Source organism: Homarus americanus, unplaced genomic scaffold (genome assembly GCF_018991925.1).
Source record: "Homarus americanus isolate GMGI-L3 unplaced genomic scaffold, GMGI_Hamer_2.0 scaffold9847, whole genome shotgun sequence".
NCBI classification, from domain to species: domain Eukaryota; kingdom Metazoa; phylum Arthropoda; class Malacostraca; order Decapoda; family Nephropidae; genus Homarus; species Homarus americanus.
Window position 1 is genome coordinate 1055001 of NW_024721178.1, and position 21735 is coordinate 1076735.

At 36.8% G+C, this 21735-nt stretch overlaps 1 protein-coding gene across 1 annotated transcript; it reads right to left on the minus strand.

Annotated features, from left to right (window-relative positions):
- Nucleotides 1-5944: 5944 nt before the first annotated feature.
- LOC121861632 (microtubule-associated protein futsch-like) lies at nt 5945-21655 on the minus strand. The gene is made up of 10 exons (XM_042359522.1): nt 21464-21655; nt 20021-20110; nt 15439-19789; nt 14476-14536; nt 13794-14039; nt 12748-12912; nt 12142-12336; nt 10646-10987; nt 9849-9921; nt 5945-8231 (listed from the first exon to the last, which is right to left on the minus strand). Exons 2-10 carry the CDS (start codon nt 20041-20043, stop codon nt 8135-8137), a joined length of 5553 nt encoding a protein of 1850 aa, XP_042215456.1. The 5' UTR covers nt 20044-20110; nt 21464-21655; the 3' UTR covers nt 5945-8134.
- Between the last annotated feature and the right edge of the window lie 80 nt (nt 21656-21735).

Genomic DNA, 21735 nt, shown 5'->3' on the forward strand with positions numbered 1-21735 from the left:
AAAGACGAAGACATGGAAGTAACCTAGAAGCCGCACAGACATTTAATGACCTTGAGGATGGGCTGGTGTACCACAGGCGCGTTAGGGCCAATGGTGCCTTTGCTTTTCACTGATTATAACCTTTATAGACAATGTATTTTATGCTGGTGTCCCCAGGAGGCCTTTAAAGGTGAGCCGAGAGAATCGGCCACAAATGGTAATTCAGTTATCTTCGGTATCTCTTGACCAATGCCGCCTCTTGTAAAGCAATTCAGGAAGGTTACTGTTCTCTTTCCTCGTCCTCATTTCAAGTGCTTATAAGCTGTTTAAAAACAAGCTGATAAATGTATCATTACAGTTTAGCGATGAAGTTTGACAAGATGGTTGGCAATAATATCAATAGGTACAAAAACTGATACAATATATCCGACACAAGAATCCTCATACATGATATTATATTAAACGTTGGCAACTGTTCATCTATTTTTACAACTGTCGTATTCTTTGGTGATTGTAAGTTTTCACATACACCTACACCAGAAACACATGTAACATCTTACACACACAAAAAAAGAAGTAAATAACCTAAGAACGTTAAAAAAAAAGCTAATAGAATCCTAGAAAATGGAAAATTTGTGACCATCAAGAAAGTCATAGTTGGCAACATGTCTCCCACTACTTGTTGGAGAGGTTTTTATGGAAACCTGTAATACTCCCTCTTTCCTCATACCCCTCCGAGAACCCTCCTTATCCCCCACCCAGACACCTCCTACCCCTAACTAAACCACAAGAGAACAACACAGCTCCCCCTTCCTCCCTCCATCTCCCGCTCTCCCTGCATGCTTCAACAAAGGCTGGCGGATGAACGAGAATATGTAAGTCTTTTAAATAGTTTCCTTGCCAAATATGGTATGCCGTGCAGATTTTGTTCCAGATATTATGATGGTCACGGAATATCAATCCATTATATATATATATATATATATATATATATATATATATATATATATATATATATATATATATATATATATATATATATATATATATATATATATATATATATATATATATATATATATATACCTGTATATATATATATATATATATATATATATATATATATATATATATATACTGTATATATATATATATATATATATATATATATATATATATATATATATATATATATATATATATATATATATATACCTGTATATATATATATATATATACCTGTATATATATATATATATATACCTGTATATATATATATATATATACCTGTATATATAATCTGCCTCTTGTCCAGAAATTCCTATATATACACTGTATACGGATTTCGGATTTCCATTGGTATTCGTATCGTAGTAAGGTCGTTTACAAAGAGTAGTCATCTCCGGATGTTATTTTTTCCTGTGGACAAGGAGATAAGGAGGGGAGAGGGAAGGGAATTAATAAGAAAGGAGTGGGGGAGGGTGTCAAGAAAAAGGGGGTTTGAGATTGTGTAGAAAGCAGTAAGGAACTGTTGGTTAACTGTCTTGGAAAATGAAGACTAGACTCTTCCACCTACCAGTGGGAGATACTTCTTCCTTTTGCATAAAATGAAACCAATATAAATGCTAGAGGGTGGCAGAAGACTGTACCCAAATTTTGGCTAAGATGATAATACCAGTTTTCCATGAAGGATCTTTATTCTTCTACTTGAAGTTGGAGGTCATCTGAACAAAACCATCTACTGTAGTTATGATACTCCTTATACACTTGTACAATGTCAGTGATATAACTACGGCATCAGTGAACAGCGTCAGTAGTACTGTAGCACCAAGACAGTACACCTACAGTAATCCCAGTCCTCAAGAAAACCCTGGATGCTGGTCAAGGTTCAATGAATGATATTGTTTACAGTTGACATAAGCACCTTAATTCACACGCGGTGCTCTAATGAGAATGTGAATACAGTCTATGGATCCTATCACATTTGGGTTGGGTTAGGTTAGGTTGTGCTATTTCACCAGCTCCTCTCGTCATCTTGATTTCTCTTCTTATTTCCATGTAGAGAGTAAATGTCACTTTGTCTATAATTCTCGAAACACTCGATTGGGTTATTACAGTCGTCACCCACTACACTTTGATAACTGCCACTAGCATGAAATCTTGAGCTACTAACGCATGTGGGTCCCTAAATAATCTTTCCTTGCGAAGGGCACGGTCATGTGCTAACAAATTGAAGTTACATCGTCCTCTTCTTCTTTCTCGTTCGTTGTGCAGTTTACATGAAGATGGCCTTTCCGGTGATTGCAAACGGCTGAGTGAGGAATCGCTTAATAGCTCCTTCAGTTAAGTGCTGTCTACACTTGATTTCAGGGGAGGGTCCTGGGGTCCGGACTTTTCCCCACCCCCCCTCTTTTCATCAGAAAATTCCAATGCGTTTTCTTTAATTTTTTGTATAGTAAAAAATAATTACTATTGACTCAAAATATCTCCTAATATCAGGTGCACATGTCTCAAAATGCCCATGATATTGGTCAGATTTCATTTGGGGGGGGGGTTACACAGATCTTCCCAACCCCCAGTTGGGTGGGCTCGCTGTGCTTACCATGTTCCCCCAACCACAACTTATTGGACTCCCCCCACCCCTTTGATATTCCTGGATCCGCCCCTGGGCATGACATTCAACTCGAGCGTTTTAGGGATAACTGAAGAGGATATTCGTTTACATCGTATGTCCCAATTGGAATATTGGTCGAAGTTCTGTCAAGGAGGATGTAGTCTTTCGTTCATAAATTATGTATGTAGTAGTGACGGGGTGAGATTACTGTCATGATGTTGCTGCTTACGCTATAGGTATCCCTCCTAGTCACAGGCCTGGCATTTGACATTATTAGGGACCTGCCACTCTTTGCCATAAACAGATAAAATGTACCGGGAACTTTCCCCCCACACACACTCATCATTCTCTCACTTTATGTACCTTGACAGAACCTATGACCCTTCAGGCTTTTACGCCCTTAATGTATGAGTCATAAAGGCAAGTATGAACTTTTCATACTTCCCTGTTGGGCGCTGTAAACGCTTCTGCGCTTCACCTTGCACAGGATGTAAGGGGGTGCCCAATAAACTAGCCCCCTCGGGGGCAAATCTGAATCTTACGCTATAGGCTCTTGATAAATTAGTCTCAATTTTAGCTGAAAAGGTTCATTGAAGGCAAGGCGGACACATATTGCAAGTAGTCACATGGAAATTAAGATGAGCGGTACATAACGTGTAAAATTTATTATGTTTGGTTGTCAGTGGGAGAGCTCAGCTGGTTATGTCGGTCAAGGCTACCAACCTCACGGCTGAGTCTCACCGTTACCAATAGTCGCCATTATCCCGCCACCCGAGCCCCACCACCCTCTTACACCGCCTTTTTTGACATTGTGCGGTGAAGATATAATCATTAGTTTGCTCAAAAAGCGGAAATAATGGGGTTGCGAAGATTACTCCTCAAGGAAGTCTGTTGTTCTTGTAGGGAGCCGAGAGGCACTTTAGGGGATACGAGAATGGGGTGCGCCTATTTTATTTACTTGTAACAATGATTATTTTCTCATTTTTGGCTGATGAGAATACTCAAGTCCACATTAAGAGCAAATTAATTATCATTAATCTTATATATCTAATTTTATAATAAAAAACAGCATGTTGAAACCACTGGATAAGGTCCCCCGTGCAAGCCCCCACTAGGATGGAGGGTAAACCGCTATAGTACAGTGTCAGGTGATTCACGATGTTGCAATACCCGGTACATAAAACAAGGGTAAGCGATGTCACAGTATCAGTAAAACATTATGCCATTCAGTAATGACAGATTTAAACCATAGCAGTTTTAGTTCGCAATTACCATGTAAACAACAGATGGAAATAAAATTCAAAGTTGCTTTTTTTAAGTTTATGCATTATTTTGTAATTAATGTTCATTGCCTATTCATGATTGAGAGTTTTAAAGTAGAATATGTATTGTAGTATTTGTGTTTGTTACCGGTACGTTAATTATTAAACTCCCACTTGGCTTCACTTTTCTAAATACTGAGTGCATTACAAAATAGCTTGCGGAATTTTGTGACAACCGCAAAGTAGAAAATGTCAATCTAATTTGAGTCACACCTGGGTGATGAATACCAAGACAGTATAGCGCTTTCCCGAGTTGCCTCCCAACTGCGACTCGGGTTCAATACCCACTTGGGTCGGATACTGTCCAGTGTGACCCTACTGACCTTTGAAAGCTTTTCAGAGTACTAGTGACATGCCTAGCACTTGACATTATTAGGGACCTGCCACACTTTGCCATAAACAGATAAATTGTACCGGGAATCCCCCCACACTCATCATTGTCACTTTATGTAACTTGCTGACAAAACCCATGACCCTCCAGGCTTCCACGCCCTTAATGCACGAGTCATAAAGGCAAGCATGAACTCCGCATGCTTCCCAGTTGGGCACTGTAAACGCTTCTGTGCTTCACCTTGCACAGGATGTAAGGGTGTGCCCAATAAACTAGCCCCTCGTGGGCAATCTGTATCTACGTTCTCCGAATTCCTCGTTTACTAAGACTGAGCCTATGAAGGATGACTCTCACTGAACCTCTTGGGAGACCAAGAGGTCCCCCAAATTTCATTACCTGTCAAAATTAGTAAAACATTTTACAGTACTCACAGTACTTTAGTTTGGTTAGAATAAGAATGCTATTTATATCATTATATTATTCATAAAAGTTTATGACTGACTGACTTATAATGGCCCTGGACTAATACATAAAGAAAAATAAGTAACCTTAATAACCTCTGCTGTCGATGTCAAGAAAACTCAGTCAAATACAGTGTAGTCATTCTTCGAGTACCAGTTCGTTGAATAAAGTTGCCCATAGACTGTTTAGTTTATCATATAATCATCTGTAACAAAACTTGGTATATATGGGATGTACTTCATCATCTTTATCCCATCCCACTGTCGAATGTTTATGGAGAGCGATTGATGAGTATTCTCAATACTGTACTGTATAGTAATGGCATGATAAGTGGTGAAAGGCTTGAGTCGGCATTTTCTGTAGGTTACAATGCATCATCATAGCTACATTTAAAATTAAATAAATAAAGAGCAGATTACAGATGTCTTGTATCAGTACAGTATTAAAAACATGGCATGGGAGTTGGATATATCCCAGCAAATTACAGATATTGTACTGTAATTGAAATATGTGATATCGAGACAAGGTTCACTTTGACTTGAAAACATCCTTCAACGGTTTTATTTAAAACTACTCGGGACAGTCCTCTCCAAATGAATTTTTTTTTATCATAGGAATGTATTTAAAAAAAAAGGAAAATAAATGTAATAGTAATTGTTCAAGTAGCTACGCCTTTAAGTATCCATAAGTAGTGATGTGATAAATATGGAACAGCCACTTTTACCACACAGTAATGTCCATCAATTCTGGAGAGCTAAATTCAACACTTTTGTGAATTATGAAATGATCTAATACACGATTAAATATGTACAATACTGTATTCCATTTAATGTGTTAAAAACAAAATCACTTGGAACTTTTTTTTTTTGTCGCCTTTTTCCCCCACATGAACACATTTCCAGTTATATAATGGAATTCACTGGAAATATTGCTTTCACTTCATGGATGGCTTTTCAAAATCACATTGTCTGTATAGCAGGGGGACGACTGTATTCTTCAAGATCTATAATTTTTCAAATGTGATTTATATTATTCTGAATGTAGTAAAGTATTTAAATACTGTCCATCAGTTTCCATTTCCAAGAGAAAATACGTGTTCTTGAACATAAATATCACCAAGGGGCAAGACCAGTGTGAACTGTGAAGTTATTTCAGGCCCCCAAATGGCCAGTGTATGAACCTTAGCATATTTGTAAAAATCGATTTATGTATACAGAATGAAATAAACAAAATATATACATATGTAGATATAGAGGCTAATCTTTTATTATGAAAAAGCATTTATAACCTAACAAAATAAAACCTTGTTCCACTATAGATGCTTATGATCTCTGAGTACAGTATAGAAAATAGAACATGGCACCCACTTTCTTTGGAATTAATTTTCAAGAAATCATATTTATCATTCATATAATTACAGGAATATGTACGTTGTACAGTAAAGAGGAAACTTGACTTAAGTACAATACATGCTATTTATGCAACACTGAATAGTACTGTACTATACAAATTAAACATTATAGCAGCTCTTTTGTTGTAACTTTTTAAGTTACTAATCTACTGAATCCAACTTCACACATGTCAATGAAAGATAAGCAAACATATTCATATGTTTATGATAATTAAAGTGAAATGTCTACAAACACTTTTACAATGTTTCAATGCACCTGGTTCTGCCAGGATTCAACTTAATGGTGGTTCATTAAATCAAGCTCCAAACCATAACTTAAAAAGCATGTACAATATCACACTGAAGAGTTGGCCAGTTCAGGTCCCAGAAACGTTATCGCATTAATTATACTCGCCAGGCCTTGGAATACACAAAATTCCACTAGTGATCCCGAAATGATGATGAAGCTTCACATGGGGTATCACTGTATTTACATATATGAATAACATGTTGTGCAATGATGAACATACCACTATGTAGTTTTACATTTACTAAACATACTTCTTGTTGTGTGGCAAAATGTGTCATGAGTTATTTTGTCCGCTGCTTCTACAAAACAGATTTAGTGAGTACATAACTTCTTCAAATACAGCTATAGTGCAGTCAGTTGCACCTACAATCCCATAACTGAGCATTAGTAAGCTAGGTGTGTTCTCTCATAATCATCGAGGACTCTACAATTCTGGATTTCCTCATAACTTTTGTGTTTGAGGTCACAGCCAGAATGAAACAGGAGTAAAGTACATAATTTAGGTTTGTCTTATCTGAAAATATGGACAATTCTTTCTACTTAAGAAGTTATGTAAATTTTTTTTATCTATACTGTAGGTTCAAGTACAAAAATCATATCACTGCTTCTTTTAATGTGACATTTATATAAATAAAGTGTATAATTCATCCTGGATGTTTGAAGATAAACTATACATTCAGGCCAGTGTTTTACACCAAATAACTTATGTCTGGGCAATAAAGCCAACAATATGCTTCCTAACTAAACTGATGTGTCAGCATTCACACCAACAAAATAAATAACAAGACTACCCTCCCTTCACCCTCTTAGAGCCTGAAGGTTTACCCACTAGATCCACATTTACTCGTAATGTTGGTAATCCTATACATTTATCACAGCCTTGTTATGTTCAACCTAATCAACAGAATAGGTGAACAGAATTATATAAAATAACTGGATTACTAAGATATATATTATAAACACACCAAACTACTGAAAATACTCTACTGTACTGTACTACAAATATTAAAATAGAGTAAGAATAAAACTTGTAACATTCAATCCAAACTATATTCCGATCATCATAATCAATACATTTGGTTCCCAAAATTCATCTTGGTAAAAGCACTGCATTTTAGCTTACAAAAACCATAGCATAAGCTATTCTTCTGTATACAGTTCTTGTACAAAAAAAGACCTATATGAACCATTTTCTGTTATACTCTGTATATACTAAATGACGACATATACAGTGGTGAAAACTTGTTCTACCAGTTTGGTTAATTAACGTGTAAGGTTAAAATTTACATTATATGCATCAAATTTTCATGATGACAATACTTTACTTTCCTTAATGGGGTTTACCTTCACAGAAATAGATTATTACTGAGCACTGGCTGCAACACAACAAAAATAATTGTATCTCCTATAATTCCTTCAATATAACAGGAAACAAACTGAAAAGCATATACAGTATTGTACTGTAGTGAGGGTCATCTTTTGCAGTTCCTATCCACTTAAAGCTGCACTTTCAAAGGTCATTCCCATGTATAGGGTATACTATTACTGTATACGTACTGTCAAATAACCACCCCATACCTTGTAAATCTTGGGAATCATACAAATAGCTGTTCCATTGTAAACTATTGTAAAACTGAAGTAGAATAACTTAACAGGAATAAACCTACTTAAGTATTGGACATGCACACATCAGTAACAATTGGATTTGGCTGAATCCTGTGTAAAACTATTGTTTTCTTCGTGAAGTCCTTTTTCCTGTTTCACTTTCTGTTTCCGATTCACTAGAGCTTGTTTTGACTCCTTCTTCTAACTTGGCATGGTGTCTAAGGAAAGATATTAATAATAGAGAAATTTTAGTATAAAAATACAGCATTTAATATCTTTTACCTTACTGAATCACACAAAACCTTTATAACAGTTGCTTTTTTCTCAGTCCTAACTCAAACCACTTCCATAAACTGAACAAATAATTTACCATCTATTATTCTTACTCCATTCCCACCTTACTGTGGGTGGCTCAAGGAAAACAAACTTAATCAATGCAAAAACATACAAGACATAAATGTACATAATCGAGAATCATGCTTCTATCATACACCACTTGACCTAATTCCACTATAAAGGCTGTCCACTTTTTGGCCTCACCCTTATTCTCATGCTTCCAATAGTGTTTTCATAGATCTATCTTGCCCATCTCTAACTTACCAATGCTCTCATCCATTCCCTACATTCATACAACTTAAATTTTAACCTTATCAACTAGCCATCTCACACACAAAACACAATCTCTTCCCGTTATTATATACTCATGGGGCTCCACTTCTTCCTTGCATTATTCTATTATTAATTTAAACTTGTCCATTTCTATCTTTGCTTCATTCCTCCAAAATCTCTAAATGTTGTCACAACCTCCAGCCAGCTCTTCTCCATTCAGTGATATTATAAAAGACTGAATTTTCCCATTAAACACAAAAACTACTGTTTCGTGTAATCAAAAGAATAAAAAAAATCTAACCCATATTTTTCAAAATAAAATATCTCCAGAAACTATGCCGTAATAAAATATGTATTGGGCTCGACCACCCTTTCATCAGAAAATTCCAATACTTTTTCTTTTATGTAATATTGTACTCAGGTGTTTTTGTATAGTAAAAAGTAATTACCACTGACCTCAGAATATCTCTTATTATCAAGTGCACATGGCTTTAAAATGACCTCAATATGTCTATAATATTACTCAGATTAAAATAAAATAAAAATAGGGGGTCAGAGAAATATCCCCCCCTCCATCTCCCCCGCAACTGGGTGGGATTGCTGTGCCTGTCATGTTCCCCTATCCACAACTTCTTGGAATCTCCCCCCCCCCTTATATTCCTGGATCTGCCCGTGTGTGTTAAGAATTGCTCCAAAAAGATCAAGAAAAAATTAATTGAATATTTTTAAACATGCTTCTTCTGCCTAATACAGGGTACCTAAAAACAAGAGCAAATACACAAGCCTAAATTCCTTTTTCATTCATATATTACTACTGCTGTCAATACCACATAATTATCTGGTTTACCTGTCGCTTTACACAGGGCAGCAACACTCATCAGTAGTATGTCCTTCCCCCAAAATTACTCAATACCATGTTCTCCAGCCATAGACACATGCTGCTGCTTCCTGGATATCCACCCCTTTCACTCTTTAGCAATCATCTCTTTGGTCTTTCCCTCTTCTCTGAACTAAACACTTTACCAGTCTCCACATCTCCATGTACCTATCAATCCACCTATTACTATATTTTTTCCCCCTTGTTACTCTGCAATTCAATTTATTATGCTTTCATTTTCTGACATTCACTCAGATATTTGAAACACTCTGCCTCTTATTTTACCTCTATTCAAACTAGTAGTCAATTTGAATTAAAGAGTAAAAGAGGATAATAAAAAAATACATACCGAACAATCCTTCCAGCAACCTGAGGGGGGGAAAACAGAAACTCTACAGCTTCACTTGTGAGGTACTCCAAAGCTGGAAAAAAGCGTGACAGTGTTAAGAATGTACGTTATAAAATTTTGGGTATTGTATTCTTATTCAGTAGCTCTTAATCGTCAAAACATATTTCATACTGTATCTTTTAATAATATGCAGTTTTTACCTGCAAATAACTGGTAATTCTGGGTAACAAACCTACCTATATGGCAAAACAATGTGATTAAAGTACAATTCTTCAAATGTAAAAACAAATTTCGTATGCCTAACCACTTTTTTTAAAACCCTTATAAACTCGTTAACACAATAGTGCAGAGTAACTGGAATCAAGAGTGACACAAACTCTTCTTCACTCAGTCACTTTCATTTATCCTTGCTGCCTTAACAGATGTATTCTCTGGTGGCCCCTACCTCAAAAGAACCCCAAGATTTCCATCCCATTTACAAGTTATTTCATACATCACATCAGCAACACCAGAAAAATCAATCATTTACTGCCATATCCATGCATTGCAACAGGAAAATAAAATTTTCAACTGAGTGGGGGAGGGGCTTTGGGATTTCTTTGACCTACCTGTATTCTATACTCAACTAGTGATATGATAATGTAATAGGCATTGAGGAAATGAAGACATTAATATGGACAGCTGTATGTGCTAATAAACATTCATACCCCTGTATTGCATTACAAAATAATAATACATTAAATGTAGCCTTTCTCTTATAAAACTAATAATGAACATAAAACTGCGAGTTAACGTACCTCGAACTTTTCTTGTACTAGTAACAGATTTAGGCTTTGCAAACTGAAACTGTGGTGCAGTAGAATGTTCCTCATTGTCTTCATCTGTTTCTCTTTTCTCTTTTTCCATTTCTGTCATGGTTACTTTCCCTTCCTGTCCTTTTTCTATTTCTTCTTCTTCTAAAACAGTTTTTTTAATTTCTCCTTTGTTCTCCATAAATACATCATCATTATCTGAGTCTGCTTCCTTTAACACACTTGTGTCTTCTGGAGCCATTCCTAATACTGATGTGTCTTTAGACCCCCGTGAAGATCTTTGTGAAAGTTTAGTGGTGGTTACAGCTACACCTGTTACATCTTCTGCTGTAAAAGAAAATGTACATAGGCACAAACTCCTTAAGTTTCTCTACAACAGCCTCAAAAAGTGTTGCCTTTCTATAATAAGTTTTTATTCCATGCTTTCTAATTTTTTATAATTAAATATATTCCCAAACATTACTTACAGAAACTCAACTGAAAGGAGGGGGTCTGCAAAATCTTTAGATTTCCAAATACTGTATATATTTTAGGTAACATCTCTGTGCTAAAAACTGCCAATTGTATGACTGCAAAGTTCAGATATGTTCTCCTTACTCTTAATCTGACCTAATATAATTTAAGACTGATCCCCTGATATCCTTTCTCTTAACTCCACATTTGATCACTTAATAACATTATCCATACCATCTGCACTCACTTTTCCATGCACTTCTGACTACTCCCTTCTCTTGTCCCTAGTTCAACTCCCATTTGCCCCTCAGCTTTTCTCTCACCAGTTTCAATTTCTCTCTCCTTATAACTGAATACATCCATGCACATTCAAACATCACACTATGAGAGGGGGGGGGGAAATAAAGCCCAAGCATGTAACATGCTTATTTTCATGCTGTGGAATATTTAAGGAATTCCTCAAATTAACTGTATCCATCCCAAGTTCATTATAATGAACCGATAGCCAATGTACATTATTATGCCTCTAGCTTCCTAGAGGTAAAGCTGAAGAAGTTCAAAACACAAAAATGAGAAATTTATGACCATTTGTTTTACATACAAATGCTTTTAATAAAGACAATAAGTAAAATGACAGTCTGCCACTATGCTGTACTGCATTATCGGTCACTATTTTGCTAAAGGTCAATCAAACTTATAATTGCTAATGTACCTGGCTTCACCCAGGTGGAGGGACAGAAGAGAAGTGCATTACCATCCTCTAGGCCACCCACACCTCCCAACCAAATTCAACTTTCTATCTTCAAAACTGTGAACTGACCCAAGGGTGAGGGGGTTGTGGTCATCCCCTGCAGGAATAGGAGATAGTACTCAACCATTTCTCAGGCCACTTGCACCTCCTTACCAAATTTCAACTCTTCAAAAGTGTTAACATGCAGACACACAAACAGAATGTATTTTATATACCCTATACAGCTAAAACAAAACAGATTAGAGCACTCTAGGTAAAAAAAAAAGAAAAAGTCTACCTTTATTCTTAGATGTCTCTGCATGGATCTTGAGTGAGTGTAGTGATCGCCTGGGAATTTTGGTGGTTCTCCTTCCCTTCTGGCCTAGTGACAGGCTACCCTTTCGTTTATTCTTACCCTTCCCAACGACCTCAATTAAGTTCAACGGCAGATCTGGGCTGTCCTGTGCCATGCTTACACTTGCCGAGATCAAAACTAACAAAACAAAAAAAAAACAATTAAAACAAAACTATTGTAATATGGCAAAAGTAAGAAGTTTAAATAAATGTAAAAAAATTGTAAATTGGTAAAAAAGAAGACAACAAAGGTAAAGGATAGGGAGAGGAGCAAAGTAAATTACCAAGCTGATAAGACATATACTGTACCTGAAGGAATATTAAACTAGAATACTCAAAGATTATAAACAATATTAATAATTTCACTGCCAATAAAGGGGTCTATATAAATATGAAAAAAATATAATAAAAAAATAAATAAATCCTAGTTCTTTACTTTGAGCATTCAAATGGGTAAACATTATTTAAACACTCTATTTATAAGTTATATTGCAGTAGTGTACAGTGAAATTAAGCATCATCGTCATAAATAAAAACTCAGCCTTGTTACCTTCATCGTCTGCCTCATCTGCAGTGTCCATGCCACCTTCTAAGACCATCTCTTCATCCTCATCTGAGCCCTGAATAAGCAATATAGATGTGGATGATGGAAGAGACTTTTTCGATTTTCCGATTCTGTGATCAGGCTCTGGGGTCAATAAGGGTTCACCTTCATCTGAAAAGTGATCCCCATGTAAACAATTTAAAAAAATAAAATAAAAAAATAAAAAAAGAGACGAGAAAAGAAAACACTCTCTCAATGTGTAGGACTGAAGCCTGTTCTGGGTCAAGGGTCAACAATGATGGGTGTACAGTACTATGCATGTGCGTTCTTTCAACTGTTTGTTACTGTATTATCCTGATCTCTTATATTTAGGCATCTTGGCCAAAATGTTACGAGTACTGTATTGATAGTAAGTGAAGGGGAAAAAGGTTGTGCGTGTGGTGGTAAGGGGAGACTTGATTTAATACTTTCGAATCAATATACATCCACTCCACTGTTACTGTAAACCCTCCCCTCCCATATTCCATTTCTAGATGTTTGCCCCAAAGATAGGAGTTCTGAAAGGAATGTACAGTACTCAGTAGTTGTTCTATTAGTTTGCTTTCTTTCTTGTTCAGGCAATTTTTGAGCTAGAAAGCTGATGTTTGGACACAATTGTGGCTAAGTACTTTGGAGAAGCTTAATTTTTCTTATAAAAGCAGTTGCCAATTTACAAATATCCAGTTTCTGGGGTGCTGACACAGGCACCACAAGGCTTCCCATACTGAACAGTACTGTATAAAGAGTGGTTAATCATCATTTTAAGGCCATTTTCCACACTTGGTAGGATTAGCCATGGTTACCCGTATTACAAATCAACGAGGACTAAATGTGAAATGGAATATTCTTTAAATGAGTAAATATGATAATGGCATGAATTAAAAAGCTGCTACCACACAAGGGCTCAGGCATTTTTTCTTCAAAACAAAGGATGGTACAACTAAATTAAATTTAATTCTAATACAACTTACCTATGTTTGCTTATAAAAATTAACAAATCCAACAACTCTCACCTGATTCTGTATAAACCTTCAGAGACGTTACAGATTTTCGAGAAGGTTTATGTGGCTGGTTTGGTAATTGGAGCATAGCAGTTGTAGACAGTGTAGAGGACAGAGTAAGCCTACGACTCTTCCTACGTCCAGTGGATAGTTCCTCAACAACTGGGTGAATGGGTTTAATTATCTTGCCACCCCTTTCTGACTGTCGCTTTGAAAAACGCCTTTTGATAATATTATCCTCTTCGCTGCTTTCTGAGTCTGTTGTAGTGAATAATCCATGAAATAACAACAGTATAAAGTATTAAATTATACAGTACTGATACAAGTTGCACAAAATAAACAGTACTATACAATATACACTTCACTTTTAATGCAAAAATTCTTCAGTCAAGATAAACTGAGAAACACACTAGCAAACTAAATAAAGTCAGAGCAAATTAGATTACACCAGTACAAGTCTCAATACATCTTATTACAAAATATAATGGCCAAATTTATAATCCCTCTAAAGGTATTTTTCTCATTATGGACAGAAGATGAATTTTTCCATGTTCTTTATTGACCATATACGTACCTGTAGGGGGAGGACTAAACAGATTTATGAATTAAAAAAAAAATAGTTATGTAATTTAGAAAAAAAAATATAAAATAACATGAAACTATGTGTTATACAGTACAGCATATGGTCCCTCACCTTTTATACTTGTGACTGAACTTGTCCCACTGGATCTGGTGGACATTCTATCTGGAGAAATCTGATAGGAGAAAAAATTATACAATACTGTATCTGGTTAAGATCAGTACATGAACGAATTAATCTTGAAATCCCGTTTTACAAATGAGCCCACAGCTAAGGAATATAATAAATACTGTATTGCATTCACTAAGCCTGCCAGGTCATGGACCCAAAGTCGTTAGTTTCTTCCTCTCCATCACAACAAAATCACTTCACTTTGAGCTGAAATTTAAAATAGGATTCCTATACAGTATTAATCTTCAATCTACACTCTAAAGCTTTCTGCTAGATTATGTGAGTAAATAAGTCGGCCAGTAAATGGAAGGAGGCAGTACTATTATAATGCTCCAACTGCTAATGTAATGTGCACCCAACTTAAGAGATTTAACCTAACTTGTACCGGACTGTACATATACACTACTTTACAGTACGGTACTGTATTTGTCTCATTCTGGGATCATGTAGGGACTGCAACCTCTGAAGTTTGACATTTTCTCTTACAGTACTACATTTAATATTAAAATATATTCTAGGTCTAATTCTTAAATTCAGAAAATTCAATAACTCCTAGGTCTATGTCAATAAATCAAATGAATGAATAACTTCAAGAATCTGCAAATCAGATGCCCGTAAATCAAGGTCGACCTGTAGTTATAATAATTTTTTAAAACCTCCTTTCTTAATTAAACACATTACCTGCCTCTCAAGAATTAATTTCGAATAAATATTAAAAAATCTGATTGAAATCTCTAATCTAATAAAATACAGGATGTCTCGGAAGTGAGGGCTGTATATTCACACATCTCCATGGAAATCTGTGTATAATTTTTTTGAGAAGCCCTGCATTATCTGGTGTACGTCTCTACTCTAATGGATAATCTCTTATCTGATGTATGTCTTCAAAATCCACTTGTAACTCACCTGAGTAATTTCTAAAGCATTTGTTTCTTCTCTTCTTGATATCCCTTTTTCTGACATTGATCGTCTTCTAGTTTGTCTGATAGTACTTGCAGTTACATCAAGGGTGTTCCTTTGCGAGATATCTTCAGTGTCACTTCCACCAAGAGATTCTTTTAGTTTCCTTCGAGGGTTTTTTCTTTCTGGGGTAACTTCAGCAGTATCACTAGCAACTGACCTCCTCCTTCGCAAAGGGGTTTTCTTTTCTGGGGTAACTTCAACAATATCACTAGCAACTGACCTCCTTCTTCGTGAAGGGGTTTTCTTTTCTGGGGTGTCATCAGCAGTATCACTAGTGACTGACTTCCTTCCTCTTCGTGAGGAGGCTGTCTTTTCTGGGGTAACTTCAACAGTATCACTAGCAACTGACCTTCTTCGTGAAGGGGTTTTCTTTTCTGGGGTGTCATCAGCAGTATCACTAGTGATTGACTTCCTTCTTTTTTGTGAAGGGGTTTTCTTTTCTGGGGTGTCATCAGCAGTATCACTCGAGACTGACTTCCTTCTTCTTCGTGAAGAGATTTTCTTTTCTGGGGTAACTTCAACAGAATCACTAGCAACTGACTTCCTCCTTCTTCGTGAAGGGGTTTTCTTTTCTGGGGTATCATCAGCAGTATCACTAGTGATTGACTTCCTTCTTGTTCGTAAAGGGGTTTTCTTTTCTGGAACGTCTGAAGACCACTCTTCTACCCCTAAATGGCTTTTTACGTGGGTACTTGTCACTGTCCGGAGGTCACCAGTTACTCTTGAGGAAAGTTCTGCATCCTCTGCAATGGTTTCTAAAGTTTCAGAGGTGGTACTTAGCCTTCTTGACCTCCTTGTTCTTGTTGGAGTACCTTTAATTGGAGTTTTGGTTGAATGAGAAACGGTATCTTTCTCTTCAATCTCTGAACCCCCTGAACCCCTTTCGAGCTTTTGTCCTTCCACAATGGTTTCAAGTGTTTCTTCTGAAACACTCAGTCGAGCAGACCGTCTCCTAGATCGTGTAAGAATAACTCGCCCTGAATCTTCTTCAGTGTTTTGTGTTTTTTGTTGTCTAGCAGAAGGTGCAGTTGGCGATACTGGAGGAGTTGGCAAGACATCCTGAGTAGATGGACTGACAGACCTCTTATGATTTAATACAGAAGCTGTTGCACCAAGAGTAGCAACACCAGGAGATAATTCCAATTTCTGGGAAACCTTTTCAACTTCTTCAGGTACAACTGTTCCTCTTGTGGACCTCTTGTCAAGAGTGTCATGGGTTGGACCTTGAGCTGATCTTGATTTTGTAAGTGGTGTTGGTACTTGGAGTATCTTCCTTCCAGATCTTGTTATTCTTTCAACCACATCAGCTGCTTTAAATAGTTCTCTAGTTGGTGTAATAACTTCTGCATTAGTGATGGTTTTACTGGTTCTATTTGGTGTACTTGGGGTGGCAGGTGATGCAGAACTCAGCCTGCGACTTCGTCTCAGAGGAGTTGCTACTTTACTTGGGGTGTCTTCTTTTGCAACTACAACTTGTGAATCGCTTCCATGGGTGTGCCTTACACTTCTCTTGGGAGTGGTTACCAAAGATGTGTCTGCACAAAAACTTTCTAAACTCTGTTGTGGTGGTGTCTTTATGGCAAGTTTTTCTCCTGGTTTGAGAGTGGTTTCAGAGTCTTGTGTTGAAAACTTATCTGGTGATAGAGTTTCCTTGTCCACTTTAACAGTAATGTCTACAGTATCATCCTGTGTTGAACTTGGCAAAAGTGTCAAAGTTCTTTCCTCAGTATCTATGGGAGACATCTCTGCATCACTCAAATTTAACTTTGCTGAGACTATTTTGCATGCCTCTGTGACTTTGGTAAAGGCATTTGTATCGTCGCCATGTTTCAAACTTCCCTTCAGCGAAACTGCCACGCCATCTTTCTCAATATCTGATGTCAAGGGGCCTGCTGCTTCACTATGCCTAGAACTCCTCCCTGTTGAGTATGATTGGGTAATTTCCTCATGGACTGTAGAAGCGTCAACAGAACTACTAAGTCTTGGGCTACTGCTTGGTGAGATGGGTTGGGATATTTTCTCACCATGTCTGAAGCTCCCTGTTGGTGAGGCATTTTGGACCATGGCTTCATCAATTGTAGTATCGGTGTCTACAACACTACTAAGTCTTGAACTCCTTGGTGAAGATGAGGTAGCATCCTCTGTAGCTTCGGGTGGAATGTTAGCAGCTTCAATGGGACTTGAACCCCTCTTTGGCGATAATGATAATTTAGTTTCCTCAGTAACTTCCATAGAGGTTTCATTGTCTGGGATAATCTTATCATCCTTTACTGAGACTTCCTGATTGACTGCTTGCAAATTAGATCCCAAAACACTATCCTGACATATTTTTTCTCCGCCTTTGCCATTTTGAGTTGTCATTTTAGAAACTTGCATTTCATTTTCCATCACATCCATTTCCTCATTTTTAATAGCCTTGGTTACTTCCATTTCCTCATGTTTTTCTTCAGTTACTTCTTCAGAGTCTAGTACCTCTGTTTTCTGAACCACCTCTTCACTGCTTATTTCAACTGGTTGGTAAGCTTCTTCTTCAGATTTCAAGACCTGAGAATCCTGTTCAGAATAACCTTTTTCATCTACTTTGACATACTTACTATTTTCTGTGACAGTTTCAGTCCTTTGTTCATTCAAAACATCACCAATTTCCTTAAGCACTGAGGTTGTTGCAGATATTTCACCTTCATTTCCTTGTTCATTCAAAACATCACCAATTTCCTTAAGCACTGAGGTTGTTGCAGATATTTCACCTTCATTTCCTTGTTCATTCAAAACATCACCAATTTCCTTAAGCACTGAGGTTGTTGCAGATATTTCACCTTCATTTCCTTGTTCATTCAAAACACCAGCAATTTCCTTAAGTACTGAGGTTGTTGCAGATATTTCACCTTCATTTCCCTGTACGTCATTTGAACAAAGCTGATCAATGTTTGTCACCCCACTGCCTTCCTCTTGTTTTGGAACAACTGCTTCCACAGTCTCACCCAGGACAACAGTTGCTTCATCTTCTCTCTCCATGACATCAGGCTCATTACTACTCTCGGCAGGAGTACTTGCCTCAATTTTCTGTTCTTCGGGGATATCTGCTTCCATACTTTTTTCTTCTGCATTATTACCTTCAAGTATTTTAGCACCCTGGTCTTCACTTACTTCTGACAGCTTTTCTTCAACTGCTGAGTTTGCTTCATTGCTACAGATGTCTTCTACCTGATTGATACAACTCTCGGTTTCCTTTTTTTCTTCCTCGGAATCAGAAAAACGCAAAGGACTGAAGCGTTCAGATGCGTTGAGGGATAAGCAGATATCGTCTTCTTCATCAGAAATAGCATCAGCGATCATTTCCTCCTCCTCTTCTGTGATCTCATGATCTGTGTCCATAATATGCATACCATTATCAACAACAGTTTCCTCCACTACCAATCCTTCTTCTTTAAGTTCATTATTTGTAGATTGATTTTCACATTTATCTCCTGTTATGTAACTCTTTTCCATGGCACACACTTCCTTCATGTCTGATTCTGTTACGTCTGTGGGTATATCTTCATTAACAGACAATATTTTTTCTTTTGCGGCTAAGTTTTCATTAATAAATAATTCTTCTTGCTCCCTATTTGATGACTTGTCATTTGCTGTATCTGATTCTTCTGAATCAGAAAATTCAAGGGGATTGATTATTTCTGATTCATTCAAACACATCTCAGGAACCTCTTCACCCTCCTTAACTGCAGAATTCAATGTGTCATGTGCTCTTTCCTCTATACCGTGCATATCCTCATTCTCAGAGGGAAGCCCAATACAAAACTCATCGTTATCAACAATACTTGAATGAGTACTTTCAGATCTTTCATCAAACGTAAATGAAAGGGCTTCCTCCTCTGCTTTTTCAGTTTCTTCTGGATCCATATTATCATAAAGTCCCTCATCATGCATCTCCTCATCACCTTCCAGTGGCCTGGTTGTGTCATCATCTGCCTCTTCAGTACATTTAACTTTCAGTACACGGTCATCCTCACTTTCTCCCAGTTCTCTTGACCTCTCTACACCTTCAATGTCACTTTCTTCAGTTCCCTCCAACATTTCTTTTTCTTCATCCTCACTCTTTCCTGCTTCTTTAGACGTCTCTGCTCCTTCTAATTCTTCTTCATCTTCCGTAAATTTGTCCACAGATTCTTCTTCAGTGAAGCTGTAGAACTCATCATTATTAGTAGTATCCTTACTTGGGGACACAAATGAATATTCTTGCTCTTCCCCTTCAAATTGTTTAGTATCCACTTCATCTACATCTGTAGTGATGTCACTGCAAGAGGGATAATGATATGAGTTACAGATCTAAAGGAAAAAATAAAAATTAAAAAAATCTGATAATGTAGACAGTATTTCAAACATTGCTCACAATGTCAGAAACCACTGTTTCAGCTGCCCCCAAAGCATATCATGTAGTATCTACACAAGCAGACAAATTCATTTAAATAGATGTGTCCATAACCCACATCACCCATAAGCTTGGCTCCTAGAGAAGCCTGCTAACCTCTGGTGTAATACAGGTGACATGCCACTTGTTTTGACAACGAAGCTACGAAGTGGTTGACGAGGCGTTGGGATCCCGGAATCTGGATTCCTGACATAAGAGTAAGGGAATAATTGGCTTATTTAAAAAGATGGATAACAAAATATGTACTTCATCCTGTGTCTGTTGTGATAAAAGGGTATTATACCAAATTTCTTGCTGACCTACACTCCTAATTAATATTTCCAAAGTTAAGAGAACATGTTAGAGTACACTAGTTTGAATAAGATTTTGATAAAAACCCTAGAAGAAAATGTATTTCTGTGGCAGCAAAACTGCATCTGGCTGGGGTCATTTAAGTAATAGCTGCCTTCACTGAGATATCACCCTCAATATGCTCAGTTAATGAGTATATGAACTGACCTACCCTTGGATGTCTTAATTATCTCTGAAGCCTTACATCATGTTTTCAATTTATTTTTTATTTACTGTATTTATTTTTTTCCCATACCATAAAAAAAAGTGTTGGGGGGAGGGGATGTGTGCAAATATCCTTTTGACATACTCTAATCTAGTTGACAAAAGTGGTTTTCCTCAAGTATATATGACCTATTTACACACACCATAAGAACAAGTAAGGGCAACAATCTTTCACCTTAAAAATTCAACTTTTTTCCTATTCATTTTTGTAATTGTTACCTAACATTATTCATTCACTCAAGTGCACCCTTGAAAAATACCATGACAAAAAAAATGGAAGAATCTATACTTTTTAGCAATGCAAGACAGTGACAGATAAATGAGTCTGCAAGCTGTGCAACCCTTCTTGCCTCAATACTTGCACTTTAATTTCCATCCCTGATAAGTATTCACACAAATCTCACTTTCTAAGCACCAAATTTCCTAGAGCACTCTCTCTGTATATCTAAATTAAAACCATGAATGAAAATGGATGATCATTTGAGAATAAAATGAATAGGCTTCACTTCCACAACAGAATGTTTTTTTGGGAAAATATTTTTATCTACAGATAGATGAGTGGAATATAGTGATGCCATGATTATATCCAGCTAAATCTTTTCTGCTGGGAAGGTAAAAACTAGAATTTTAAGCAGTATGTGTATCAATTGTATCAATATACAAATATCAAAGTCACTCCAACAGCACTTAATCAATGCACTGGACTCTACAGTATCGTATATAAAACCAAGCATCAAGGGTGGATGAACTTGGCACAGTGGTTTTATGATTAACTTAATTCCTGCATTCTTTTACATTCCCTGTAAAGCTGAAAATTATTTGATCTTACCTAAGTTATCAAAATCAACTTGTAATGAAAGGGCAGAAGGGCAATGAAATAATTGACAATCAAAGTCAACTGCAGATTCCGGAATCACTTAACCATCACATTATCACACTATAGTCAACGGAAATACAGTAACATTAATATATTACAGTACTCACTTTAGGGGATTCAAGTTGAGACTATGGATGTTTGGACGGGGTGTAATGGTAACTGATGTTTGTATTAGTTTCTCTTTACTTTCTTCTTCAACTTCCTTTACATACTTCTCTTCCTCCACTTCAAATTCTTCTACCTCCTCCACTTTAAATTCTTCTACCTTCTTCTCTTCCTCCACTTCAAATTCTTCTACGTCCTTCTCTTCCTCCACTTCAAATTCTTCTACCTCCTTCTCTTCTTCCACTTCAAATTCTTCTGCATCCTTCTCTTCCTC